The sequence below is a fragment of the Loxodonta africana genome, chromosome 2, assembly GCF_030014295.1.
Source record: "Loxodonta africana isolate mLoxAfr1 chromosome 2, mLoxAfr1.hap2, whole genome shotgun sequence".
Classification (NCBI taxonomy): Eukaryota; Metazoa; Chordata; class Mammalia; order Proboscidea; family Elephantidae; genus Loxodonta; species Loxodonta africana.
In genome coordinates this window covers 97,183,244-97,209,952 of record NC_087343.1, presented here as the reverse complement: position 1 = coordinate 97,209,952, position 26,709 = coordinate 97,183,244, and the positions used below count along the sequence as shown (strand labels likewise).

At 36.9% G+C, this 26,709-nt stretch overlaps 1 protein-coding gene across 1 annotated transcript in view; it reads right to left on the bottom strand.

The window, feature by feature from the left end:
* Window positions 1-26,709, bottom strand: part of ADGRV1 (adhesion G protein-coupled receptor V1) — a 614,420-nt gene that overhangs the window by 341,395 nt on the left and 246,316 nt on the right. Inside the window, exons 81-82 of the mRNA XM_003404981.4 lie at window positions 26,087-26,247; window positions 16,044-16,144 (exon numbers count right to left, since the gene is read on the bottom strand). Coding sequence (XP_003405029.2) covers window positions 16,044-16,144; window positions 26,087-26,247 — 262 coding nt within the window. The remainder of the gene's footprint in view (window positions 1-16,043; window positions 16,145-26,086; window positions 26,248-26,709) is intronic.

Here is a 26,709-nt window from a genome sequence, read left to right as displayed (position 1 = left end):
TATTTTCCTGTGGTATTTTTAATGTATTTACCAATGCTCTGAGCTGTATGTTTACTTTAAGAATATGAATTCAATAGTAAACTCATAAAGGTTAATATAGCAAATATAAACAGGATACAGTTTCTATAGTTTTACAGTTGGGATTACCACAATTTCATAGTATTTTTTTTTCTGAATTTTTTCATATAAAGGCATAAAAAAAGTACTTAATACTTTTATCTAAATTTAAATATTACAATATACGGCTATATTGATTTATGCCTGTATGGGTCTTTAGCACACGGTTGCAGTGGACTGTATTTGAAGTAACAGTGAAAAATACACTTTAAGCCTGATTAGCTTTTTCCTATTTCTTCACTTGAACTAATAACAAAGGATTCATTGGGGACGTTGTAAGAAAACACTCTTTAAAATATGAAATAGCCTATTTTCTTAATGTATAATGAATGCTTCAGTTTCTAAGGGGCATTACTTCAGTGCATCAGTACAAGACAATAGGAAAAAAAACTGGTAACCTACTGACACCTTACAGGAGGGAGACTACTGAATTTTCAGTGAGCAGCGGGATAGAATTGCATACTTTGGCCGTCTCAGGTTACACCAGTTAACACCTTTCTAAGAAAAATGCTTCTGAGACATGAAAATGCATCTGTGAAACAAAATTCTTATCCTAGAAAAACCTATAAGAAATTCTCATTGCCTGTTACTTCCCCAAACATCCATTCTACTCAGGCCTGGAAACTCTTCACCATCTCTTCCAGGTCTGCACCAGAGGAAGCTCTCCATGCCTTAGACTTGCTTGGTGCCTGTTATTTCTCCCATTTGTAATGGAAATGTTTACCTTATGCCTATTCCACCAATGTACTTTGGAAAGAGGTAACTTGTAGTCTAGATTTCACAGGCTCACAAATGAAGAGGAATTTTGCCCCAGGAGATTTTGGACTTGGACTCTATGTAAGACTTTTGGTATATGATGGGGTGAATATGTTTCACATGAATTTTGTGGGGCCAAAGGGTGGCATGTTATGGATTCAATTATTCAATTGTGTCCCCCCAAAATATGTGTCAACTTGGCTAGGCCACGACTCTCAGTATTATATAATTAACCTCCATTGTGTGATCCAATGTAATTACCCCATGTGTTATAAATTCTAACCTCTACGATGTTAATGAGGCAGGATTAGAGGCAGTTACGTTAATTAAGCAGGATACAATCCACAGGGTTAGGTTGTATATTGAATCACTTTCTTTTGAAATATAAAGAGATTAAACAAGCAAGCAGAAAGTGGAACCTTCTACAACAAAGAAGAGCTCGGAGCGGAATGCATCTTTTGGACCTGGGGTCCCTGTGCTGAGAAACTCCTAGACCCAGGGGACGATTGATGCTAAGACACATGGAGATTTCCAGGGAAAGCTCGGCCCACAGATGTTGAAAGGAGACAAGGACCTTCCCCTAGAGCAGACAGAGAAAGCCTTTCTCTAGAGCTCCACTCGTAACCAGCAAAACTGTCCTGAAGCCTTGCAAAACAAACAGAACAAATCCAATACAGAGGAATCCTTTCTGCATCAGTAATACTGCCAGACACAGCCCAATCATTTGCCTTTACTAATGTCTGTATATTAATTATATGTAGATTCTACTTAGTAACCACTTCTCATCTTTCAAGACAGCTTAAGCATTTTCATCTCTATAAAGATTTTTCTGACTCTACATTTCACCCTGGATAGAATTAATGACTACCTATTTTTTGTTCCCACTGTGTACTGTACAGACTTCTAACATACCTTATGGTAAAACCCACTGCCATCGTTATGATAGTCTATTACAATCATTTATTTACATGTTTACCTCCTTCCTAGTATACTATAAATTGCTTATTTATCTTTATGTCTGTAGTTCCTGGTAAAGAAACTGATATATTACAGATGACACTAAGTATTTGTGAATGAGAACAATGTATGGCTTCTATACAACAAGATAAACTTAAATTGTGCTCCCACAAAAATTCGAGAAAAGGTCCTTTTCTTTTGTTACCAAGAGAATAGACTTTTCTGATACTCTGAATAAAGAGTGAAACAAGAGGTGGTAGACAGACTTGCTTGCCCTCATCTTGTCTACATCCACACAACAGTCTTCGATAATTAACCCTGAAAAAGTTCTCAGAAGAGCAATTTTTAATCTTTAGGGTTGAAGGTTGCTCAAGGGTAGATTGCTGGTATAACATAAGGCCATTTTTTTAATGGAGTCTCACAAGTATCTAGTGAAGTAACAATAATGGTGATCACAAACTGAATTAAAACACTTACAATCTAACTTTTCTGACTTTCTGGGGTTAATCACTTCCTAGGGTTACTCTTCGGCCTTTGAACCTCTGTGGAGTGAAGACACCATGTAGGCAATACTTACACACCTAGATTTATGTAATTGTGAATGCTTGTATTGTCCTTCTAAAATAAATATTTATTGAACACTTCTCTAGAGATTTAAAGTAGCAAGAAAAATTAATCGACACTTTTACTTTTTATCTAAGGATCTCTAAGGTACAAAGATTTTCATTTTTTGAAGGGTAGAGGATTGGAGGTTTATCATTGTTATATCTCATTAAGCCACATGTTTGTAAAATACAAAGCATTCTAATAAATGCCTTCAGCTACCTGTGGGTTAAAAAGCCTTTCGGGGTGTGTATCAGAGATAATAAACTCAGAAACTAAGACTGATTGCACCACAGTTATAAATATGACCTAACATGACAGGACAGCTCATTCATTATGTCTAGACATATTGCAGTATGTTATGCTATTTCATCTCAGCCCCAATTCCAACATACTATGAATACAACAGCTTTGTTACTTATATCTTTATTTTAATGGTGTTTAGTAATTACTTTAGCACTACAGGTACTTATTAATTAGTTATTAGAATTAGATACTATCTGGTTTAAGTGGCTACATTCAATCTTATCACAAAATGTTATTCCTGTGGAATATGGAAAGATATTACTTAGGAATGAAGTTCTGTATACGGCAGTGGTCATTTTTTCTCTCACCTCTCACTTTGCTTCTCAATAAGAAGTTACTAAAACTGCTTTAAGAGCCAAATCTCTATCTTCACCTATTGTCCACAAGCTTCAGAAACCTTAATATTTGCTATCCAAATCACTTGCAGAAGCATCTACCCAACCCCAGGAAGCTGGGTTCCAGAAGTTTGCCTCTTCCCCTCCATCTCACCTCTCCCACCCCACTGCTATGCTGCAGACCTTGCTGTTCATGTCTACGAACTTTTGAAGGAAGGAGAGCCATATAACAGAGGTTGTGGGAGTGGCCCGGGTTTTACTCAAGTTCCCAAACAGAAATTAGAAAGTGCTTTAACATGAAGAAAAAATATAAAGTACAATTAGGTCCGTAATAGCCAGTAATATTAAGGGTTCAATGGGATTTTGGTGAATGGTTTCGTATCTTTTCTTTGTAACATTTTTTTTTTTTTTGCAAAACTAATTCTGAATTGAACACGTTTAAATTACAAAGAATTATAATGCATTTTGTTTAGAAAATGGAGACCACTTCAACATTGCATTTCTTTAAGAATATAAATAATGTCTTTAAACCAATCTGCCTTTTATTTTTTTTAAGGAACTGAGACTAGTGGAAGTCCTCATGTTCATGAGAAAAGGATGATAAGTTAGTTTCGGATTACCAAAGAATGTTCTTTAGGCTGGATGGTGCCCGCCTACCATTACTGAACATTTTGATCAAAGATTCTATAGAAAAATCCTTACTAAAAAGGGGAAACTGCAGGACAGAATTCCAAATTCTCATGGACTCCAGACTTTCTGGAGCCAATGGGGCTAGATAAACCCCTGAAACTATTGCCCTGAGATACTCTTTAAAACTTAAACCAAAATTATCCCCTGAAGTCTTAAAACCAAACAATAGTTCAGCTTAACTAGTTAAAAAAAAAAAAAAGTCTACCTTAAGTATTATGCTGTTGTAAGAACTATCTATATGGGATCAAAGTGACAACAGCAACTTGAAAGATTAGATAGGAACCTTATGGGGCAGTGAGTTTATGTTAATGGAGGAGGAACACCTCAGAAAAGGAGGGTGAGAATGGTTGCACAACTCAAAGAACATAATCAATGTCACCGAATTGTACATGTAGAAATGGCTGAATTGGTGTTATGTTTTACACTGTATATTCTCAGCAGCAACAACAATATTTAGAAAAAGAATGTTGTTTAGGGGAAATCCTACCATTCACTTTAATTCTTTTTTTATTTACTTAATGAGGTTTTACTGAAAGTCTAAAATGTACCAAAAAGCTTTTTATGGGTTCTAGAAGCATTTCAATAAACAAGACTGGCAACTCCTGATCTAATGGCACTTACATTCTAGGAGGTGTTGAAAGTAGGGAGGGGGGAAGGAGACAGAATATAATAAATAGACAAAATAACTCAGACACTGATATATGATATGAAGTAAATATAAGAGTGATGTGATATTGTAGGGTAAGGGGGGCTACTCAGGGAAGCTATTTTGAAGTGAAAACATGTGAGCTGAGTGTGAATGAAGAACAGATGAATATAGGAATTAGAGAAACACTGGGGAAGGGCATTCCAGTCTTGGAGATCAACCAGAACCCAGAACCTAGGACAGGAAGGAACTGGACATGTTTGGGGGTGGGGGGAGGAATCACTCCAACTGCTGAAAAGAAAATGGACAAAACATAAAAAGGTCACAGTAAAACCAGAGAGGATAATTTGAAGGTTACTACAGAGCAGGAAGGAGCCTTAGTGGCACAATATTTAAGCCCTCAGCTGCAACTGCTAACCTAAAAGCTGACAGTTCAAACTCACCAGCTACACCTAGGGAGAAAAGACCTGGTGATCTGCTCCTATAAATATCACAGCCTAGAAAACTCTATGGGGCAGTTCTACTCACTCATATAGGGTTGCTATGAGTCCATACTGACTTGACAGGACACAACATTATGGAAGAGAGATGGCTTATATGGGCACGATAGTGGTGAAGATTGAGTTGAGACAGATAGAATTGGGATATACTCTGGAGGCAGCGGAAAAAAAATACACTTAAATCCCAAATAAGGTTAACTTTATAAGCACATTAAAAAAAAAAAGTGACATCCATACTAAAAAGTTTTCAAAATATGCTAAGGTAGGGAATTTGTACTCAGAAGTCAGCTTTCATTTAACGTTGATTTTTGTATTCTAGAAAAGGGAGAGGGCTAAGTGGGGGTGGGAGGGGCCTCAGAGGTGAGATCTGAGGTTCCTAAGGAATTTCTTAGTTTCCATGTCAAACTACATTAATCAGTTGCAAATGCGATCATCTACAGATGAAATTTGGCAAGGCATGTATGTGGTTGACATGTAACATGTAAACATTTCAGTCTGGCAATAACATTCACTCTTACAATGAAAACGTAGTGCCTGAAATCAAGTCTCTCCCCGTCCCTGGCAGAACACAGAATATATGTTCCTAGGAGATGGTATCTAAACAGGACTGTGCCAGGAAGGCAGTTCTGGGCTGCACACAACTAACTAAAGACTGCTTTATTTTTATGACTGTTGTTATTTTGGTCCTCTTATTTACCTTTTGACATAGTATATGACATAAAAAAAGAATTGTCTCTTTCCTCAGGTACTTAAAGCTCAGCAAGGCAGACAGGCAACTAAACATAAGATACTCTGTGGAAGCATAAAGCAGCTAACTTCAATAGATACAACTTCCTTTATATGCAAATTTAAAAATCAATTTTGTAAAGACCACTCATTGAAAAGATTCACAATAAGAAGCAAGCTTTCAGAAAGAGTTAAAAAGGAGACTGAACTGGGGTCTTAAACACTAGCAAGCGGCCATCTGAGATGCATCAATGGGTCTCAACCCATCTAGAGCAAAGAAGAATGAAGAACACCAAAGACACAAGGTAATTATGAGCCCAAGAGACAGAAAGGATCACATAAACCAGAGACTCCATCAGCCTGAGACCAGAAGAACTAGATGGTGCCCAGTTATAACCGGTAACTGCCCTGGCAGGGAATAAAACAAAGAACCCCTGAGGGAGCAGAAGAGCAGTGGGATGCAGACCTCAAATTCTTGTAAAAAGACCAGACTTAATGGTCTGACTGAGACTAGAAAGACCCCAGAGGTCATGGTCCCCAGACCTTCTGTTAGCCCAAGACAGGAACCATTCCCAAAGCCGACTCCTCAGACAGGGATTGGACTGGACTATAGGATAGAAAATGATACTGGTGAGGAGTGAGCTTCTTGGATCAAGTAGACACATGAGACTATGTGGGCAGCTCCTGTCTAGAGGGGAGATGAAAAGGCTGAGGGGGACAGAAGTTGGCTGAATGGACACAGGAATACAGGGTAGACAGAAGGAATGTGCTGTCTCATTAGTGGGAGAGCAACTAGGTGTATATAAATTTGTGTATGAGAGACTGACTTGATTTGCCAACCTTCACTTAAAGCACAAAAATTAAAAGAAAAAAAAAAGACTGAAGCAAAACCTACTACCATGGTTACACGGTAGTAAAGTAAATGTTAAAACTGTCTGCAAGAAGTTTTTATAAAAAAAGAGAAGAAGCTCTTATTATTCTTCATGGAAGTGGAGGAAAAATCCAGGGCCATGTGTTTCCCGCTGAGGGTTTCTGAGGCCTCCTTTATAGGGTTGCTATGAGTCAGAATCAACTTGATGGCAATGGGTGGGTATGGGAGGCTTCCTTTGCAGAGGGGTAGTGGGAATGGCCTACGGAGTTGACAGACCTGGGACAGGTGATATACCTTGTAGCGTGTCAGATATCTCACTTGTAATACAGAGGCAATAATAATAATATTAACTATTCCATAGAGTGTTATGAGGACTACTTGGAATTATGCCTATCATCAAGTGCTTACCACAGTCTGGCAGTACAGAGTATTCCAGTAAATAAATATCTCCATATTTTAAAAATATATGCCTACTTCAAATTTCATATGTATGCACACACACACTCACATGTACAAACTCACTCCATATATATATTAGGTATATATATTACATATATTTTAGGGCCCTGGTGGCATAGTGATTAAGAGCTCAGGCTGCTAACCAAAAGGTCAACAGTTCAAATTCACCAGCCACTCCTTGGAACCTCTATGGGGCAGTTCTACTCTATCCTATAGGGTTACTATGAGTCCAAACCAACTTGACAGCAATAGGTAAATTACATATATTTAGTTCTTGAGGTTCTAATAATTCACACAAGCAATAAGAACACAAACAACTAGAAAATACTCAGATTGGGAAAAAAAAATACTTCACTGGAAAAGTATAAACAAAGCCAAATTAATGACAGTGTCTACAGATGACGTGGACCAACAGAAAAGCCTTTATGGGGCAGCAGGGTGAGGGGTGTGGTAGCAGGCTTGATAGTGCTGCCTATTTGCAAAGGGTGGGGCTCAAAAACTTGTCACCTCCCTTGAGTTGATTTAAGAAAACCTCATGAAAAGAAAACAAGGCTCTAGTTCTGCAGAGGACATTCTGAAGTCTTCAACTCAAGAGAGGAATCCAAAGGCCTCTGCATGTCGTCTGGCAGCAGCAATCACCCTTCAACTGTTTCCTTTCCTCTCCTCCAACTCCCGCCTCCACCGTAGTATTATGCAGCACCTACTATGGGCCAGGCCTCGTGTTTCCTGCTTTTCAAACATGATCGATTAACCTCTAAACAACTCTGCAAGGCAGGCATTCTTATTATTTTTCCAATGAGAAACCTGCAACTCAGGGATGTTATCCCATTTGCGGTAATTCCAGAACTAAGGCCTTCCCCCTATAACTCCATATTTACGACAGCTACTCATTAAACATCCAAAAACACAAACTTTCTCATATGCTGATTTTCCCTAGTTGGAGACATCAAAGCAAGTCTTCTAAAAGTCAAGGATAGTTTATGTTTCTGAGGCTGTAATAGAAGATTCCAAACTGGTATTTTCTGGTAAAGTCTGGATTTGCCTCGCAAGTTTTCCTAGTAACAAAAGCCATGTTGCAAACATGATAATGTCACTGTAGCCTCATTCAGAGTATTACTCACTCTTTCTGTTGTTCTGCTACTTCAGCACTTGGGAAAGTTTGAATTTCCCAGTAGTGTGACCATGATACTATTTTTGTATCTTAAGCGTTCATTTATTTTCAATTTAGTGAGAACAGTCTATGGTTTAGCTGAATTGTGAAAGCTTGCTGAGAAAAAAAGCTGGATTTTATTAACAGAAGATTTTTTAAAGGGCAAATTTGATTGTAACGGAAACAGGCATACTCAAACAAGAAAAAAAACAAATGAAACACATTGTTTTTTTCCAGAATTCAATGCTCTGATCAATATCTTAGTTTCATTCATTATGAATACCAAAATCTAAATTCCCCAAAGCATAATATTAATATTTTTGTTTGTATGATGGAATACAAAATTATTTGATAATCACTAGTTACAAATGTGCTTAATAACTGATCTACAAGTTCACATGAATACCAAAATTGCCATCACAGAAATTTGGATTCAATAAATGGAGGAAAAAAAAGAAAGAAAGCTTAAGTTTCAGCTACAGCAATAATCTCCCAGATAACATGATTAGGCTAAGTGTATTAGCAAGGAGTCACTTGCATTAGAAATAAGAAGTTCCAAAACAATCAAAAATATAAATAAAAACATGAACCAAAGAAAAATTTACTAACCCCTATTACCCTTTCATCTGACTTCTACAGGAAGTTCTCTTTTTAAGAAAATGAAGATACTGATGGAGGGGGTGGGGCGGAGTGGGGAGTGGAGGAGACTGGCCCCCTTGGTCATAGCCCCGGGTCAGCTTCCTTTCAGAAAATCTTCTATGATTAGAGCCACCAGAGGTGTTCTGTCTTCCTGTGCCCCAATTGTCCTCCTTTTTCACTGCCACATTTCTCACACATCTGGTCTGAAACAGCCTCTTCCATTTCCAATTTACTCTTTAACATTTTATGTCTAATTTTCATCATTTCTCTTCAAGGTTTCTTGCAACCTTTTCTTCGCAAATTTGAAGACTAATCTCCCACTGATTCTCAGTCCTCTCGTTTGAAAACGTAAATGTTCACTACGCTTTAATGCTCTCCTTTTAATGGTCCTTCTCATTCCATACAGCACAGTATTTAAATACATGGGTTGTGCAGCCAGAAAGACTTGTGTTTAAATCCTTCTTCCCTCATTTTCTACCTACGAGAGTTAGGACAGGTAATTGAACCTCTCTTTGTCTCACTTTTTCCATCTTTAAAAGGGGATGGTTATAGTACCCACCTCATCTGATTGTTATAAAGAGTAAACTAGGCAATACAGATAAGACACTCAGCCCAGTGCCTGGCCTTAGCAAGTCCCTAATGCCATTAGCTATATTCACAAGCTCTCTACACAACCTGTCTCAGAGAACCCATTTTACAGTGTCAAGACCTTCACTTTCATGTAATAACTTCTAAATCTTTAGCTTAATGCACTACTGAAACTTTAAACTCCTGATGCCCAAGGTTGCAATGGGCTCAAATACAGCAACGATTGTCAGGATGGTGCAGGACCAGACAAAGTTTGGTTCTGTTCTGCATCGGGTCACAATGCATCGGAACCAACTCCACAGCACTAAACAACAACAACCCATAAACCTTTTAGCCTTTCCTATTTACATCAAATGAAACCACCAGTTTCAAATCACAGTCACCTGAAAGTCTTTTACCTCCTTTAGTGATAGGTACAGTGAATCTCATTAAATCTTCATTTAGGGGACAGCAGAACAAAGTGGTTAAAAGCAATGACTGGAGCCTAGCTGACTGCTTGAATTCAAGTACCGGTTCTGTCACTTACTACTATGTGACCCAGAGCAACTTACTTCAACCCTTTCTGCTCAATTTCCTCATGTGTAAAATAGGAATAATGTTAGCACCTTCTTCATATAGTACTTTTAAGTACCATATTAATTTTCATAAAATAAAATTTGCAATGTGGTCTTTTTATTGACCTAGAGAAGTGATACTATAAAACTTTCATAGCAAAACAGCATGTTTTTATTAGTTCTTATTCTTTCTTCTGAAATCTCACTGTTACTACATTGCCCACCCTTACAACCCATCATAAGCAGATGATGGTAAAAGCTGTCCACCCTGCCTCTCTAAATTGATCTCCTAATTCTAGCTTCTCCTATGCTTTAACTCATTTTTTTTTCATTTAAACCCACACTGCCAGATTAATCCTCAAAACATTCATTTCATCTGTGACTTTGTGGAGTAACTCCATCAGTGACTCAGTTCTCAGGCAACATGCAACCACCTCACCTGCAGTCAAGCCTTACCTATGTCTCTGTGCATATCTCCAGGCCTTAGCCAAATGAGTCTTACCATGTTCTTTCTTACCTCTGTGCCTTTAGTTTTGTTTCGCTCCCTGCCTAGAATGTGACACATGCTAACGCTTCAAATCTTATACATTCTTCAACAGCCAGGTCAGATTCCACTTGCTCCATGGAGCCTTTGGAGGCTAAGACCTCTATCCTCAGGCCATGTAGTACCATATAGCACAATATAGATGAGATCATCTATGCATATACTTTGTTCTTACCATGAGGTTACCGTTTTAGATTGCTATTACATGCTTCATGTGTGCATATCTTGCTTGGTATTTCCCATCGCACAATCTCGATACTGTGTATACGATAGACGAGGTGGACGTGGTTAAGATGATGGCCGAATGAACGTCCTGATCTGGGACAAGTAGGGTTCTTCAAATGTTATTTTAATTTCACCACTGGATGATTAAATGGGCATTTAAAGTCATGAATGTGATATTATTTTTTGGCCATATTGATGAGCATACCTAAAGTGAAAGCCAAATAGTTTAATAAATTCAACTTTAATCTATATTAATATCTGTGTGCAGAATGCTCTTTAGTCACACTCACAGAATTAATCTTTACATGAAGAAAAGATACAGTTCAATACCTCAGAATACTTTTGTACCAAAAAATAAAAGCTCAGCATGACTAAAGTGGTAATAATTGCAAGCTCTTTATATGAAAGAAAGAACTTGGGGAAATCTGGCTATCACTTCTTCCTAATGGTTTATTTTATGTCCAGAAACAATATTGAGAGCTTCTACGAGGTGTGAAATGCTATGAGAAGGATGAAAGTAGAACCATGGTCTGTACTCTGAGTTATACATTAGTTTGCTCGTCTAAGGACCTTTCCCTTTCTAAGTAACTCAGGTGAAAGAAAGAAAGAAAAGAAGTAGGAGGAAGCAACAGCAGAAGCCTTTCTTTAAGGAGGAAAAGGTGAATGTTTGTAAACAGTTTCAAAGGCAATTATGTTTTAAATGAAAGTAAACAATTAATGGGATTTCTTAGACACAAAAATTTTAATAAAAAGGAAAATAGGTTGATAGTATGGGTGTAATGATAATAATAACAACAGCAACGATAACAACAACCAAGGATGTACTCGGGTCATTATATAGCCAACCTAATAATGTCTTAACACTCAGGATCTGAAGATCCCACCTCAGACTTACTGGTTCAGGGTCTGCATGTGAACAAGGTGGCAACACTGAAGCTTAGGAAACACTTTCCTAATCCGTTTACACCAGCAACTACCACATAATCGTAAATGTTTGACTGAATGACGACACTCTGTGCTTCTCAAGTTTCCAATTCGCAAAGCAAGATCCAATTTCTATCCTTGTACTTAAACTCTTAAATACTTTTCTCCAATAACACAAGTAAAGATAACAAAGGATATTCTGGTGGTTAATCAAAACTTTCAGCTAATCGAAAGGTCTGTTCTGGTTAATAAACATTTTACAATCTCTTCCTTAGTCTTCTTCAGTTGATAAAAATTATGCTTGCTAGATACATGTTTTCAAGCCCTAAACACACAGTGAGTTCTTGTTGGTATTCTCAACAAATCAGTGCAAGCTACTGTAGAGAAACCAGGCAGGCCCTGTAGTAGCTGGAAAGGGCTGGCATCTGGGAGCTCACACATCACTTCTGGTCTAGGTCATGCGCAGACAATGATTCTCAAAAATTCTCGAAGATACTAGATGCCCAAAGTTAGAATGACGTAAACTGCAGATTAAAACAGAATCTTCTGGCAACGGTGTCTGAGAAACAAGCCATTGCAAAACAACTTATTCCAAAACGTTGCAGAATGAAGAAGTGTTTTGCTCAGTTCCCCCACCTTATGCAAAATTCCAGAAAACGTCACTGAATTTTAGGGCAATTTCTTTTTCCCATCTTGTGATCCTGCACATTCAGTGCTACCAAAAACCTTAAGTATTTCAATTTTCAGATATTTACAATGTTATCTGACTTCAGACAATGAATAGATTTGCTGATAAATTTAATCATATTTATACACATATTTTCTATATAAAATTGCTTTTCAGAATATGTGTTTAGACTGTATAAACAAACAAAAAACAGAGGGAAAAGCAACTATTTCCCCCTTGTTAAGTATTTTTAATCAGGTTAAATGCAGTTCTGTCTTATCAACATGTTTTCTACAAGGAAAATTCCATTCTTTTTTTAGATTTTTAAGAATTGCTTTTCCTGACAGAATCCCCACAACTGAGAACCCTGAACTATAAACTTGTCCTTTGTCCTAGTTGTTTACTAGGCTTATCAGGGCACACATGGCTTGGCAATGTGATTCCAAGATAAAAACCCCAAAGATATAATTAGATGTTTTTCCGAGAAATATTACCCAATGCCATGAAAATTTATTTGCTATTTTTCACTTCATATTTGAAGGGATGGCCCCACAACTTCTTGCAATTTAATCATTTTCTTATAGATGAAAGAGAAAAACTAACTTGGCATTGAAGAAAAATATATATTTTTTGATAAACAATACTGAAAATACAGATCTATAATTCTACAGTGTGCTATCATCAGGTCTTGCACAAAACTTCTGTGACATATCACTAAATACACTTTCTACACCAATAACGTACTTCTTAAAGCTTATCAAAGCATAAATACAATGATGAAAAATAATTTTAAGCCCCTGAATCTAAACATAAACGATAAAAAGATCCAAAGGCAGTGATGAACAAGCTTCTTTATGGTATATTACTGATGCATTTAGTTCAATTCTGAGCAAAGGAAATAAAAATACATACAGAGGTAGGAAACCACAAATGTGTGTTTGCTGTGTTGCAAACTAACATTCTCCAGCCCAGGTAAAGTACAGCCGTGAAAGCATCTCTTAAGTTTTCTATGGAACTCCATCCATCTTTGCTAAGCGACAATCTTGCAAAAAAATATCTTCTACTGCCACCTTCTGGAATTTTAGAGTCAAAGAGTCTAAAAGATGCCGGAATGACATAAACTCCAGATTAAAGCAGAACTCTTTTGACTTTTAAAGTAGGAACAATCTTTGGACTATCATCTACACCTATCCATTTATGAGTAATTAACTCTAGAAATAGAGAAGGAGACTCAAACTTGATCACATTTTGCCTGATTGCTGACTCACCAATCATATACACACTTCCAAAAGGAAGTCAGGGCCTATCACATTTCCATTCTTCCCTTCTCCACAGAAGCCACTGAATTTGGTCCTAGGTCAGCTATAAAGATTTGGAACAGAATGGTCTTGGCAGACCTGTCTTTCAGAGTATTTGCTACCTAAACACTCTGGGTCAGCTATGAAGTTTTACTCACCCAGCCAAAGAACAACAGGCCAAGCCTGTATTTTTGAAGACTTGAATAGAGGAAATTTAAACTCTAAAGATTTCAGTAGAACAAGGATGGAGGATCCAAAATGAGAAATCCAAGGCTAAAACTGGACTCTATAACTGGAGCAATAAACATGATTTTAAAATTCAGAAAGGGTAGGCCCATGTTACTGTAGTCAGTCTCATTTCCCTGGGGGCTCTAAGCATTTTTAAAGGTCTTTTCTAAAACGTTTTAGGGGAGATAATATATTCCCTTTAGAGGTATTTTTAACAGCAAAATAGATAGATAAACCATTTTCAGAAAACAGCACTTTCAACAATATACCAATTTTTCTTGCCAAGGATAAGCCATGGACATTATTTTTTAGCTATTTCATGTCACAAGTCATACATCATACAACTTTTCATACCACAATGTATCATATATGCTAAAAATATACCAAAGAACATGGATTTGACTAACCATTTTCTCTAAAATTAATGTTACGTACAATGTGAATCGGAAGGCAATGGCCCAACATATAAACCCTGGGTCTTTCTTACACATCCCTAGACACAAGCAAATTTGTATGCTAGGACACAGAGGAGTTGTCTGTAATTCTACAGTGCTATAATTAAGTCTTGTACAAACTCTGCTGCCAAAAAATCACCAGAGTGGGTGGAGAATACAGTCAAGTAAACTCTAATTATGGAAGGCGGGTTTTGTAAGATCTTACATACAAAAAGCAAAGGCAAGATCAGAGAGTTAAGACAGGTTACCAAGGCAATATAAATAGCCTTGTCAAATTCAATGTAAGTTCCCTTTTGGTAACAGGTAGTTTAAAAAGGCAATCTGAGGCCCTCTGCTTGGAATCCAAGACTCAATTTGTTCCCTGAAAAATACAGTTATGAAAGCTACACGTCATTGTAACGAAAAAGGCAAAATCCCGAAGTCTCAGCTAATTTTTCGTCTAATATTTCAGCTTCTTCACTGGCTGTTATTTTCTAAGGAGCTGTCCAGAGTGCAACAAAATGTATTTTAGCATTCTAAAAGATAGTGAGCAAATCACAACTGTGCAGCAGAATCAATTTACACCTCTTGTACACACTCACGTAGCCAGCACCCAATTAAGAAACAGAACATTTTCTGCACTCCAAAAGTGCTTCTCCATATCCAGAAAACATACAAATTCCCTCAGTATAGCACATTCCAGGGCTTCGAACTCCTGCTGAGAATTTGCATTTCTAACAAGTTCCCTGCTGAGAATTTTCATTTCCACCGCCAGATATACTGAATCAGAATCTACATTTTAACATGATCCCTAGGTGATTCTTATGTATAACTTTCTGGAACTTGTTAGAAATGCAAATTCTCAGTAGGAGTTCAAACCAGAATGAGCAGGTTCAAATTCTGGTATATTCTTATTGCCTACATCTCTAATTACAGCCTTAACGTAAAAGTGATTATGCTTCTTGCCCTTTGCTCACGCAAACATCTCTTCCTAGAATGCCCTTCTTTCTCCTTGTCAAGCAATTAGTGAACTCTAATACTCATTCAAGCCCCAGCTCAAGTATCACCGCCTCTACAAATACTTCCCTGCCCTTCACAGAAAAATAAAGAACTATTTCTTCATCTATATTCACAGAGTAGTTTGTAAATAGTCTATGTTCATTTGTACCACACTCATTATAGTTATTTACATGTCCATCTACTTTTCTAGACTGTAAGCACCTCATGAGCAGAAAAGAAAATTTCATCTTTTGGTTTGTCTTTTGTGACTTAAACTGTATGCTTTGCACTGTGTACTAATGAATGACAGAATCATACTATTTATTCTGCAATGCTCCTAAACAATTTCTCAAAAGACAATGTTCCGCCAAACTGTATTCCATAATATTAAATAAAGTAAAATATATAATCTAGATGTTTTAAAGTATGTACCAATTTAGTAGTCATAGAATTTATAACATAGCATAATACTTTACTTAAATAAATTAAGTAAAATACGTTAATATGTGTACATACTTCAGTAATATATTTAGTACGTAATTAGTTGACAATAGGGTGCTTTGTAATGAGAAGAGGCTGTCTTCTTGTAAGCTATGATACTAGGTACTTCTCTGCAGAACGAAGTTCACAAATACACATTTGGGCCTGATTTTCTCATATCCTTATACTGTTGCCTGCCTCCCATTCTCCTCCACAACAAGGCTAAACAAAAAAGCTTATTTCAACTAAGTGGAGATTACACATTACTTATACATCCAGTTCAAGGATCACTGATGAGCGAAAATGAACATCTCATGACAAGTTGGAAAATGTCAGAGCTCTCCTACCTGTGTACCTAAGCTGGCTACCATCATGTGAGTCAGAAGTTTAGCTGCAAACATGGAGTACCTGGCACAGAAGATATGGGAAAGAACGGCCAGGGAAAAACCTGTAGAAACAAAAAAAGTCCATGTGTGGTTTTACAATGCATGAACAGACAAACAGTAACATACCAAAAATCTCTGCGACAGTTAAGTACATAAAGACTGCAGCCTGCCTATTCTGCAGAGCATAATACTTCTGCAAAAGTATTGGTTGCAATTTTAATTTACTTCATTTTGCATAACATAAGCCTTCACAGGTATCAATTAAATACAAAAGATAATTTTAAAATATCTACATGTTCACTTCTCTGCTAAAAGGAAATTATAAAATTGAGAAGATTAATAATTTTCACTAAGCATTTGGTGTTTTACTTTTACATTATTCAAGTTTTACTGTTTAAGAAAAGAATGGAATTCCAATCTAATCTACGAACAGGTGGGCTGGCTAAACAGAGATATTTAGGGAGGCAAATAGTATTTTTCAAGCATCAAATTGTGAATAGTCCTACCAAAATTCATGTTCTGTAATTACTCCTTTTTACATACTAGGAATAGTGATGTAATTACAACAGTGGTAATTAGGAATTTTAAAGGCAACCTTATGCACTGAGTGCCAAAACCAGGAATAAAATGTGTTCTTTGACCTTGCAATGACTTAACCTGAACATCTACATTTCTAAGTGGTGTAAACAAAATCATTTTTATTTTTAAATCTACTTGAATTCACCAATTTATCCTATTTCCAGGGTGTAATTAGAAACTCAGCTATAATCCACAAATCATTTATCTTGCAATTCCTTTAAATGTTTTTAATGTTAGGTTTTAAACTCTGAGTTTATGGATACTTTAAAAATATTTTCTTCCTTTTAAAATTTAAATGCAGTACATATAGAAAAAAAAAAACATATAGAAGGAAGAAAAAATGATCATTGGTAACCCATTTGCTTTTTCACTTAAGCCTTTTACTCCATTGTTTTCCTTAAAACCCATTAAATCCACTGCCATCAAGTTGATCCCAACTCACAGTGACCTTGTATGACAGAGTAGAACTGCCCCATAGCGTTTCTGAGGGGTGCTTGGTGGATTCAAACTGCCAACCTTTGGGTTAGCAGCCCAACGCTTAACCACTATGCCACCAGGGTTTCCTTAGACGGGTTATTTTATCTAAAGATTACCAAAACACAACAACTGACATGTGTATGCTGCTTTACCATGTACTTTGCATGCACTACCTGATTTAATTATTAATATCTCCTTGACAAAAGAAGACACTGCATGTATTTGACCATTTTGTTTGTTCCCTTCTCGAAGTCATAAAACACAATAAAAACACACTACATGTTGACATCCGTAGGCTGGAATCTACAAAAGGCCCACGTGGGACTAGATGACTCATTTTCTGTACAGAAACGCCTTGGTAATTCCTTCTGGGAAAAGTTCTCAATTGTATTTTCAGATTTTAATACAGTAAATTAAGCTCCACACTGGAGGGGAAGCTTTGCATTAGTCAAGGCTTTCGGTCTAGAAATTTGGTCAAGATATCTGGAACAATACGTATTTAGGAAGGCTGCCATGGAGTGTTCTGGGACAGGTGTGCAGGTCCTGAGGCTGCCTCCCAATTCCACCCACACAGGTAAAAGGTATGTCTTCAGAAACTGCGGAGTCCTGCCAATTTTGCACCTTTCTTTAGGTAGTCTATAAACTATCAGATCTGATATTCTGAGCTCACTAACGTAGCTTGAGTTCTCTGACCTAGCCAAAGTCAGCTTTTACTGAAGGTTGTACATGCGTGTGTATTTAATGTACTGATTTAAAAACAGGGTCATGGAATATTTTTCATCATAAGCTACTTGACCACTCATACGTGTTTTACTGTAAGTTCACTGTGGTAGACGATAACAAAGTGAGGCAAAGGGGATTAGTGTCGAGCAAAGGAGAAATACACTATGACTCAACTGTTTTTCTAGTTCACAAGAAGAGCTTATTCATAGCCATTTCCCTTAACATAATCCCCCATTATACTCCAGATATAAATTTACTGAAGTTAAACTTGACCAGCTCAGAAATATTTAATTAAATATATTAAACATCAATTAAAATGTTTGCATGACACCTGGTGGAAGTCCGGGATTCAAAGAAAATGGGCTAGAGCCTATTAACCTAAAACTATGTGATGAGTATCCAGATGCAATTTCTACTGAAAAGAGAAGAATACTGCTAAAAAACCTCAAGCAGGCTGTGCCCTGGGCCAAGGTAAGCTCATCCGGCCTGAGATTTAAAGAAAAAAATACTTCTTACCAGGTTTCTAAAACACTAAACGTTCATTATTTATCTTTTCTTATCTGAAGTTAAATAGCTGTATTTAGCATATATGGTTTAAAATTACAACTCTATTAAATTTGTATTCTATTAAATGATATAATTTTTGTTTAAGTTCTCATAATTATGCAAATGACAAAGTACAAAATATTGTAACTATTACCTAAAGTCATACTCTAAATGGTTTTAAAAAACAGATTTCTTGCCAATTATATAGACAAAAAGCTGAGTATTCTTTCACTTTTTTCCCTAGCATTATATAGATTTCAGACTCAGAAAAGAACAATATGAATGATTTTTCGACAAGATTCAAAAGTGAGAAGGAAGATAATTACACTTCATAAAATAGTAGTGTTGACAATCTTTGATTTAGATAAGAAAAACTTGGAAGAACTGCTAGATTCTTTTGCTCTTACGAACTTTGACTAAAAATCTTCCTGTGTATCTGTCTTAGTCATCTAGTGCTGCTATAACAGAAATACCACAAGCAGAAATTTATTCCCTCACAGTTTAAGAAGCTAGAAGTCTCAATTCAGGGCACCAGCTCTAGGGAAAGGTTTTCTCTCTGTGTCAGCTCTGGGGAAAGGTCCTTGTTTCCTTTCAACATTTGTGGGCCCGGCGTTCCTTGGAGATCTCCATCTGTCTTGGCATCAATCTTCCCCTGGCTCTAGGAGGTCCTTAGCGCAGGGACCCTGGGTCCAAAGGACACACTCTGACCCCAGCTATTCTTTATTGGTGATAATCAGGTCCCTCTCTCTCTGCCTACTTCTCTCTCCTTTATCTCTTACAAGATAAAAGGTGATTTGGACTACAACACAGGGAAACTCCCCTTCCATCAGATCAGGGCTGTGACCTGAGTAAGACTGTTGCATCCCTTCCTAATCCTCATTAACATGGCCAAACCCTGCTTCATGAACATAAAGGACAGCTCATTCCCAAATGGGACCATAACCACAGACATAAAAACCGAACCAAAGCCATTGCCATCAAGTTGATTCCAACTTATAGCAACCCTATAGGATAGAGTAGAACTGCCCCATAGGATTTCCAAGGAGCGAATGGTGGATTCGAACTGTCAACCTTTTGATTAGCAGCTGAGCTCTTAACCACCAAGCTACCAGGGCTCCACAGCCACAGGCGTAAGGGCTAAGTTTTACATCACAAAATAGAGGATAGTCACACAATGAAATGGAGGACAACCACACAATACTGGGAATCATGGCCTAGCCAAGTTGGCACATATTTTGGGGGGACATCATTTAATCCATGACAGTGTCTTTACAATATCTGAATGTTTCTACATACATGAACATATGTAGTATTTGTATACGACTCTGTATATTCAGAAGGAGCCCTGGTGGCACGGTGGTTAAGCACTTGGCTACTAACTGAAAGATCAGGAGTTAGAGCTCACCAGCTGTTCTGAGGGAGAAAAATGTAGCAGTCTGCTTCCATAAAGATTGTAGCCTTGGAAACTCTATAGGGCAGTTCTACTCTGTCCTATATGGTCACTATGAGTCAGAATCAACTTGATGACAATGGATTTGGTTTGGATATGATATGTATCACTACAGAAGGTATATGTTATGGATTGAATTGTGTCCCCCAAAAATATGTGTTGTAAATCCTAACCTCTATGTCTGTGGTTATAATCCCATTTGGGAATGGGTTGTCTTTATTATGTTAACGAGGCAGGATAAGTGTAGGGTGTATCTTGAGCCGATCTCTTTTGAGATATAAAATAGATTAAACAAGCAAGCTAGGAAGTAGAGATGGGAGAAGAGAAACGTTAGATCACGTGAAGATCAAACAGGTGCAGAAGCTCAGAAGAGACAAGGACCTTTCTCCACAGCCGACAGAGAGAAAGCCTTCCCCTAGAGCTGGCACCCTGAATTTGGACTTCTAGCCACCAAAACTATGAGAAAATAAATTTGCTTGTTAAAGCCATCCACTTGTGGTATTTCTGTTATAATAGCACTAGATAACTAAGACTGCATATTTCCCAAATAAATGAAATTTACCCCTCCAAAAACATTTTCCTATAATTTCTTAAAATATTTATAGATTATAAATATATATGCATATCATACTTATCTACAGACAAATCGAAACTAAGCCAAATTATCATTAATTCACTAGTAAATCAGTATTAGCTTTTTAGGTGAGTTCTTTTTTTTTCTATTTCTCCATCTAATACTAGCTATAACGTTTTCTGCTTATTGTTGCTCATCTCTCTTGATTCCCCTATTTCTGTAGCTCTCCCCTCAGCAGAATGTTTTTTTGATACTGCTACTAATAAGCTAAGAGCAGGAAAACAAAATACCCGATCCTGAAAAGATTCCTAGGTTGAATAAAAGTCAGTATGATTCTAAAGCACCTTAAAGTACACAATTTCCAAGTATCAGAGCTAAGGACTTACCGCAAAAGAATAAGTGACCAGTCTTCATACAACCAGGATATTAAACCAGCACTGTCTGATACAATCCAATAGCCACTAGCCATATGTGATTACTAAAATTTGAATTGACTAAAATTAAATATAATTAAAAATTCAGTTCCCTAGTAGTGCCAACAGTATTCCAGGGGCTCAATGACCATATATGGCTAGTTGCTACCGTATTGCTCAGTGCAGGACATTTCTATCTCTGCAGAAAGTTCTATTGGAACGCTGTGTTAAACTATCATGGGTGAAAGCAAGAAAGTGTATATTATATTCCAGAAAAAAAATTCTTAACAATTATTAAAACGAGATGGTTTGGTACTTCAAAGTATGAACTTGATTCACATAGCCACAAGTACATCTTATTATTGGAGGATGTCAGATCAACACTATATTCATTTATTTTTTCACTTAAAAATAGTTATTATAAAACCATATCAGGGAGTATCAGGCATTGCAGACACAATGTTCAAGAACAAAGATACTTGAACCAGACCAGAAGAACTAGATGGTGAACAGCTACAAGTGATGACTGCTCTGACAAAGAACATAAGAGAGAACTCCTGAGGGAGCAGGAGAGCAGTGGGATGCAGACCCCAAATTCTCATAAAAAAACCAGACTTAATGGTCTGACTGAGACTAGAAGGAACCCAGTGGTCACGGCCCCCAGACCTTCTGTTAGCCCAAGACAGGAACCATTCCCAAAGCCAACTCTTCAGGCAGGGATTGGACTGGACAATGGGATAGAAAAAGATGCTGGTGAAGAATGAGCTTCTTGGATCAAGTAGACACTTTGAGACTATGTTGGCATCTCCTAACTGGAGGGGAGCTAAGAGGACAGAGGGGGTTAGAAGCTGGAGGAATGGACAAGAAAAGAGAGAGTGGAGGTAAGGAGCAGGCTGTCTCACTAGGTGGAGTGCAATTAGGAGTATATAGCAAGATGTATACAAATTTTTGTATGAGAGACTGACTTGATTCGTAAACTTTCACTTAAAGCACATTAAAAATTAAAAAAAGATACCTGAAGCTCTTTCCCCTGCTTTTCTCTCTCTACTTCTATCTGTCTGTACCTTCTCCTGGACTGTGACTAGTTTATGCAAGGTCACAGTACACAATTCTGGTCAAAGAGATGTGATAAGAAACATTCCGGGTGGCTTTCAAGGAAATTTTCATTGCTCTTAAAACAGGATCCAAAAGGTGTTTTTCTTCTGGGGAGCCTAGGCATTATTGTGTATATGATGCTTGGAGCTGCTGCAGCCATCTCAAGATGTAGGGACAAAGCTGAGAAAAAAAATCGAGAGTAGCAAAACAGAAAAATGAACGAACCTGGTCCTCTATCGACACCATGAAGGTGCTGAATTAATCAACCTTGAAACTAAATCTCCCTTTTAAAGACATTTTGAGTTGTCCTCTGTTACTTGTAGCCAAATTCATCCCAAATAACACACACACACACAGAAATCCAACACCTTTATGCCCTGCTAGAATTAAAACTAACTTCTCACTTCTTTATCATCTGCAGTTACTCCTTCAAACCACTTTTTTTTTTTTTTAGTTCTTCAGCATTTTTATTCTATTCTTTTTGTGAATAACTCTACATTTGATAGTCAAGATAAAGATGCTTTTTTTTTTTTTTCTTTTTTAATATAGATACCCTCCCCAATAATCATAATGGCTATTTTAAGACAATGACAACAGTGAAAACATGAACTTAATGTTTTTGGAAGAAACTGACACAAACTTTTAGAAAATATTTCTTATTTGTAAAAATAAATTTGAAGTGAATGAATGGCATCTGCGAAGTTATTTTTTCTGGAAAAACTATCATAATCTCAGCCTGTAAAAATATAAAAATCCCAACTACAACATTCTTGCAGTTTAATAAACTTTGAACAAAAGAATAACTATGCTTCAAAGGCCTTTGGATTTTGTTTACCTATCCTCTAAGCCTTATTTTTAAGTAATTTTTAGACAATTACTTCCTGTTACATTGTAGAAAGTTAGCCTTGTGTTGACATTTATATACTTAAACTTAGCTGTCTATAAAAAGTAAACAAAACCATTAGCCATTTAAAAGGAAAAAGCTGTAGTTTGACTAATGTGTTAAAGCGTTTCTCAACTGTAAGAGAACCAAAAGAAAACAAAAACAAATGAGACAAAGATGAAGACTGTCGTTCAACTCTAATCTCAGCTTTAAAACCACTCTGAATGTAAGAGATTCACCACACATTTTACTAATATTAAGACTGAAATGGGATATGGAATGTTACAGAATCTCTTTAAGATCATCTTGTTTTGAATCTGAATGCGATTTCTAGGGTCTTATGATCTCTCTTTAGAGATTCACATTCAGATTCAAAACAAGATAAATCCAATCCAATATTCTTTGACAGTACAACATCAAAAGAGATATGGGGAGCCAGAGTGGTCTTCTTTGACATCAACCTCTAAACAGTAATATGTACTTCAAACATGTTGTTTCCTTAATAAGTATACTATAAAATTATAGCATCATCATCTAAAGTTATTTTGAAGTTGTATTTCCCTCAAGTCATCTTTCAGGTGAGCTCCATAATGTTATACTCTACTGCACACAGAGATACTTTACCTGTCCTCTCTTTCCATTTTTTTCAGCCTTAAGGGATAACCTTAGTTGAATTTACTGGCATTTATCATTTATGATTTTAAAGGTCACATAAAATATAAACCCTCATCATTCATCGTTCTAAGCTGAGGATTACTAAACATTTTGGTCTATGTGTCCATTTTACATAATTTGTTTGTTTCAGTTGTTCTAGTACAGTAACCAGAATTCCAGACTAGGATTGGTCCAGGTACATTGTGATCTGTCTTTATTTTTTTGTTTCTAAGTTTAAATTCTAACTGTATGTTACTACATTTAATGAAAAGAGCTAGTCAGATTGTTACCAGATTCAGAGGGAGATTTGGAGTATCCTTACCTAAATTATAGAATCTGCATGTAACACATAAAATTCTCTTTTCTCGTTCCTGGAGGCCCATCAGAAAGATGAGCATTCATGCTCCCTTGAAGATGAAACTGAGGCACAAAGACAGGCCCTTTTTAAATGCCCATCTCCTAATCTCCAGAACATGCCATGTAAGTCATGTTATGACAGATGGGGGTGGAGGGGGGACACAAACATTTCAAATACAACCCAAAAGTAGACACTGACATTTAGGTATTGATTCTCACGTGGGCAAATCTAGGTAGTTTTTTTTCTAGAGTGAGTTGCAGCAAAGATATATTTGTTAATGATTCTCTCAGGAAATACTGTCTAGTACTGACAGTTTTTTTTTTTTTTTTTTGTATAAAATTGGGATAACAGTCTCTCTTTAGTTTTTAAAACTCATTCTATTGATGTTCAGTATTCAGAACAAGCAATTTTTGTGAGTCATAACAGCACTTCATGAAAACAAGTATAATGACATCTAGATTTAGTTTCAGCTTTGTATCTTTTGGCCTTGTTTTCTCATTCTATGCAGCTTCTGTGCTCCTTAAATATAGTAGCATTAAAGTAAAATAAGATATTTTCACGTAATTTTGGGGCTGTAGGGACCTAGAAGTATCTACTAAGCAAGAAATATCTTCCTTTATGAAAGATATTATTAAGAATAAGAAATTATTACCTTTTGCTATTGAATCTAAGCACAGGTTCAAAATTAAGATACATCAAGAAAAAATATAAAACTTTATAAAATTTACCTATGTCGAAAAGATTCTAACCACCACAACAAAGAATACTACTTAATTATTTGCTTCAATCTCCAGAAAAACTTCCTAACATGTAAAGATCATTTGGAGGACTGTCTGCACCCTAAATACATAACACACATGTTCAATGATAATCACACTTAGAGACAAAACACCACTAAAGCAGAACGTCAGAAATTTTTTAATTAACATCTCTTACGTAGTATAATTATCAGTCATATTTTAGAGGTGAGAAAACCAAACTACAGAGAAACTAAGTCATTTGCTTCAGGTTCCACAGCTACCCAATGAAAGAACCAGTATTTGAACCCAGGCAGTTTGGCTGCAGAGTTCATGTTTTTAAGCATTACCGTATCTATATGGCAGCACTTGGACTGACCTCTCTATAATGACATCTAGATGTTTCAGCCGTGTAAACCCAACCCATGTATTTTCAATTGCCTCATACGCATGCAAAAGCTGGGCAATGAATAAGGAAGATTGAAGAATTGATGCCTTTGAATTACGGTGCTGGCAAAGAATATTGAATATACCCTGGACTGCCAGGACTGCCTGGACTGTCTTAGAAGCAAGGATGGCAAGACTTTAGTCTCACATACTTTAGACATGTTATCAGGAGGTTCCAGTCCCTGGAGAAGGACATCATGGTTGGTAAAGTAGAGGGTCAGCGAAAAACAGGAAGACCCTCAACAAGGTGGATTGACACAATGGCAGAAACAACAGGCTTAGACATAACAATGATCATGAGGATGGTGCAGGATTGGGCAGTGTTTCGTTCTGTTGTACACAGGATTACTATGAGTTGGAAATGACTTGATGGCACCTAACAACAGCAACATCTATATCCTCTTGGTATAAACATTGTTCAGAGAAAAAAGCTGTGGGTGGGTGGGACTGGGTAGAAACAAGATTTTAAGGAATTCTCAGACTTACAACCATATAATTAAGTCAGCATATGAAAATAATTCTATACTTGTAGGTAAATAACTTGACCAAAACTAATACAATGAAAGTTCCTATTACTGCCAGAAATGGTGGGCCTGGAATGGAAAGTGAAAGAATTTATTTTTTAACACAGTGGTTGGCATACTTAGAGCTCCCAAGTTGTAGAATATAAATCAACTCACGGGTGGGTATTTTTTTTTTTTTTTTTTAATAAAAATACAAAATGCTTTGTATGTATTATCTCACATAATCCTGACATTCTCACTTCAGAGTCTGCTCTCTAACCCATAGCGCTGTGAACTGCATCCTTTCCTATTATCTAGCTTTTACCCCACACTGTATCTTACTCTCCTTATAAGGTGGAACTATGTCTTGTCCTTCACTGCTTCCTCAGCACAAAGTGCGCCCTCCATAAATATTTGTTGCATGAATTAATGAATAAGACAGTGGGAAAATTTATTTTTCCCACAGTAAGTTTGAACCTTGCATATATAAAAGGACTATGGCAAAACAGGCTTTTATTCTGCTTAAAATATTTAAATTTATTAACTCAAAGATACTGCAACTGACCTGAGATACATATAAATCCTGAAGAGAAAAAGGCTTCATTGTATGAAGACAAGTTGTCAGTCTGGGCGAAAACAGCATACACGGACATGTGTGAACAGGCACATTCCACGTAGTCTGAAGTGTCCTCAACCACCTTGCAAAACTGACTGTCAGACAACCAGCTAGGGAAAAAAACACAACAGTCACTATTCCTCTTTCATCAGCTTAAGGAGTTGAGATAGCCTTTAAAGAAAAAATAACTTGCTGAACTTAAGTGTTCTTTACCCAAGAAGAAACACTGGAAGGAACATCATGTCTGGGAAATGGTGATCCCACAAGACACCTTAAGAAGACAGCCTAAATACCAACCAAACCTGCAAGAGTGTTCCAGGTAACAAAGAAGTTGGTCCTCTTAACAGAGCATCTTTCTAATCTAAAGGAAATGTATCCCAAAGTTTTCAATAGAAGGCACTCTTCTCTGTCATTAAAAAATCCATTACACGTGTAGTGCTCACCCTTCCTTAATTTCCACAATTCCTTATGCTTGTAAACCACTTATTTATACCCCTTTCTAGGATTTCTTCATCATCTTTTTTGTACTGTGGAGCCACTTATATTGCATATATGTTTTCTAAGATTCCTTC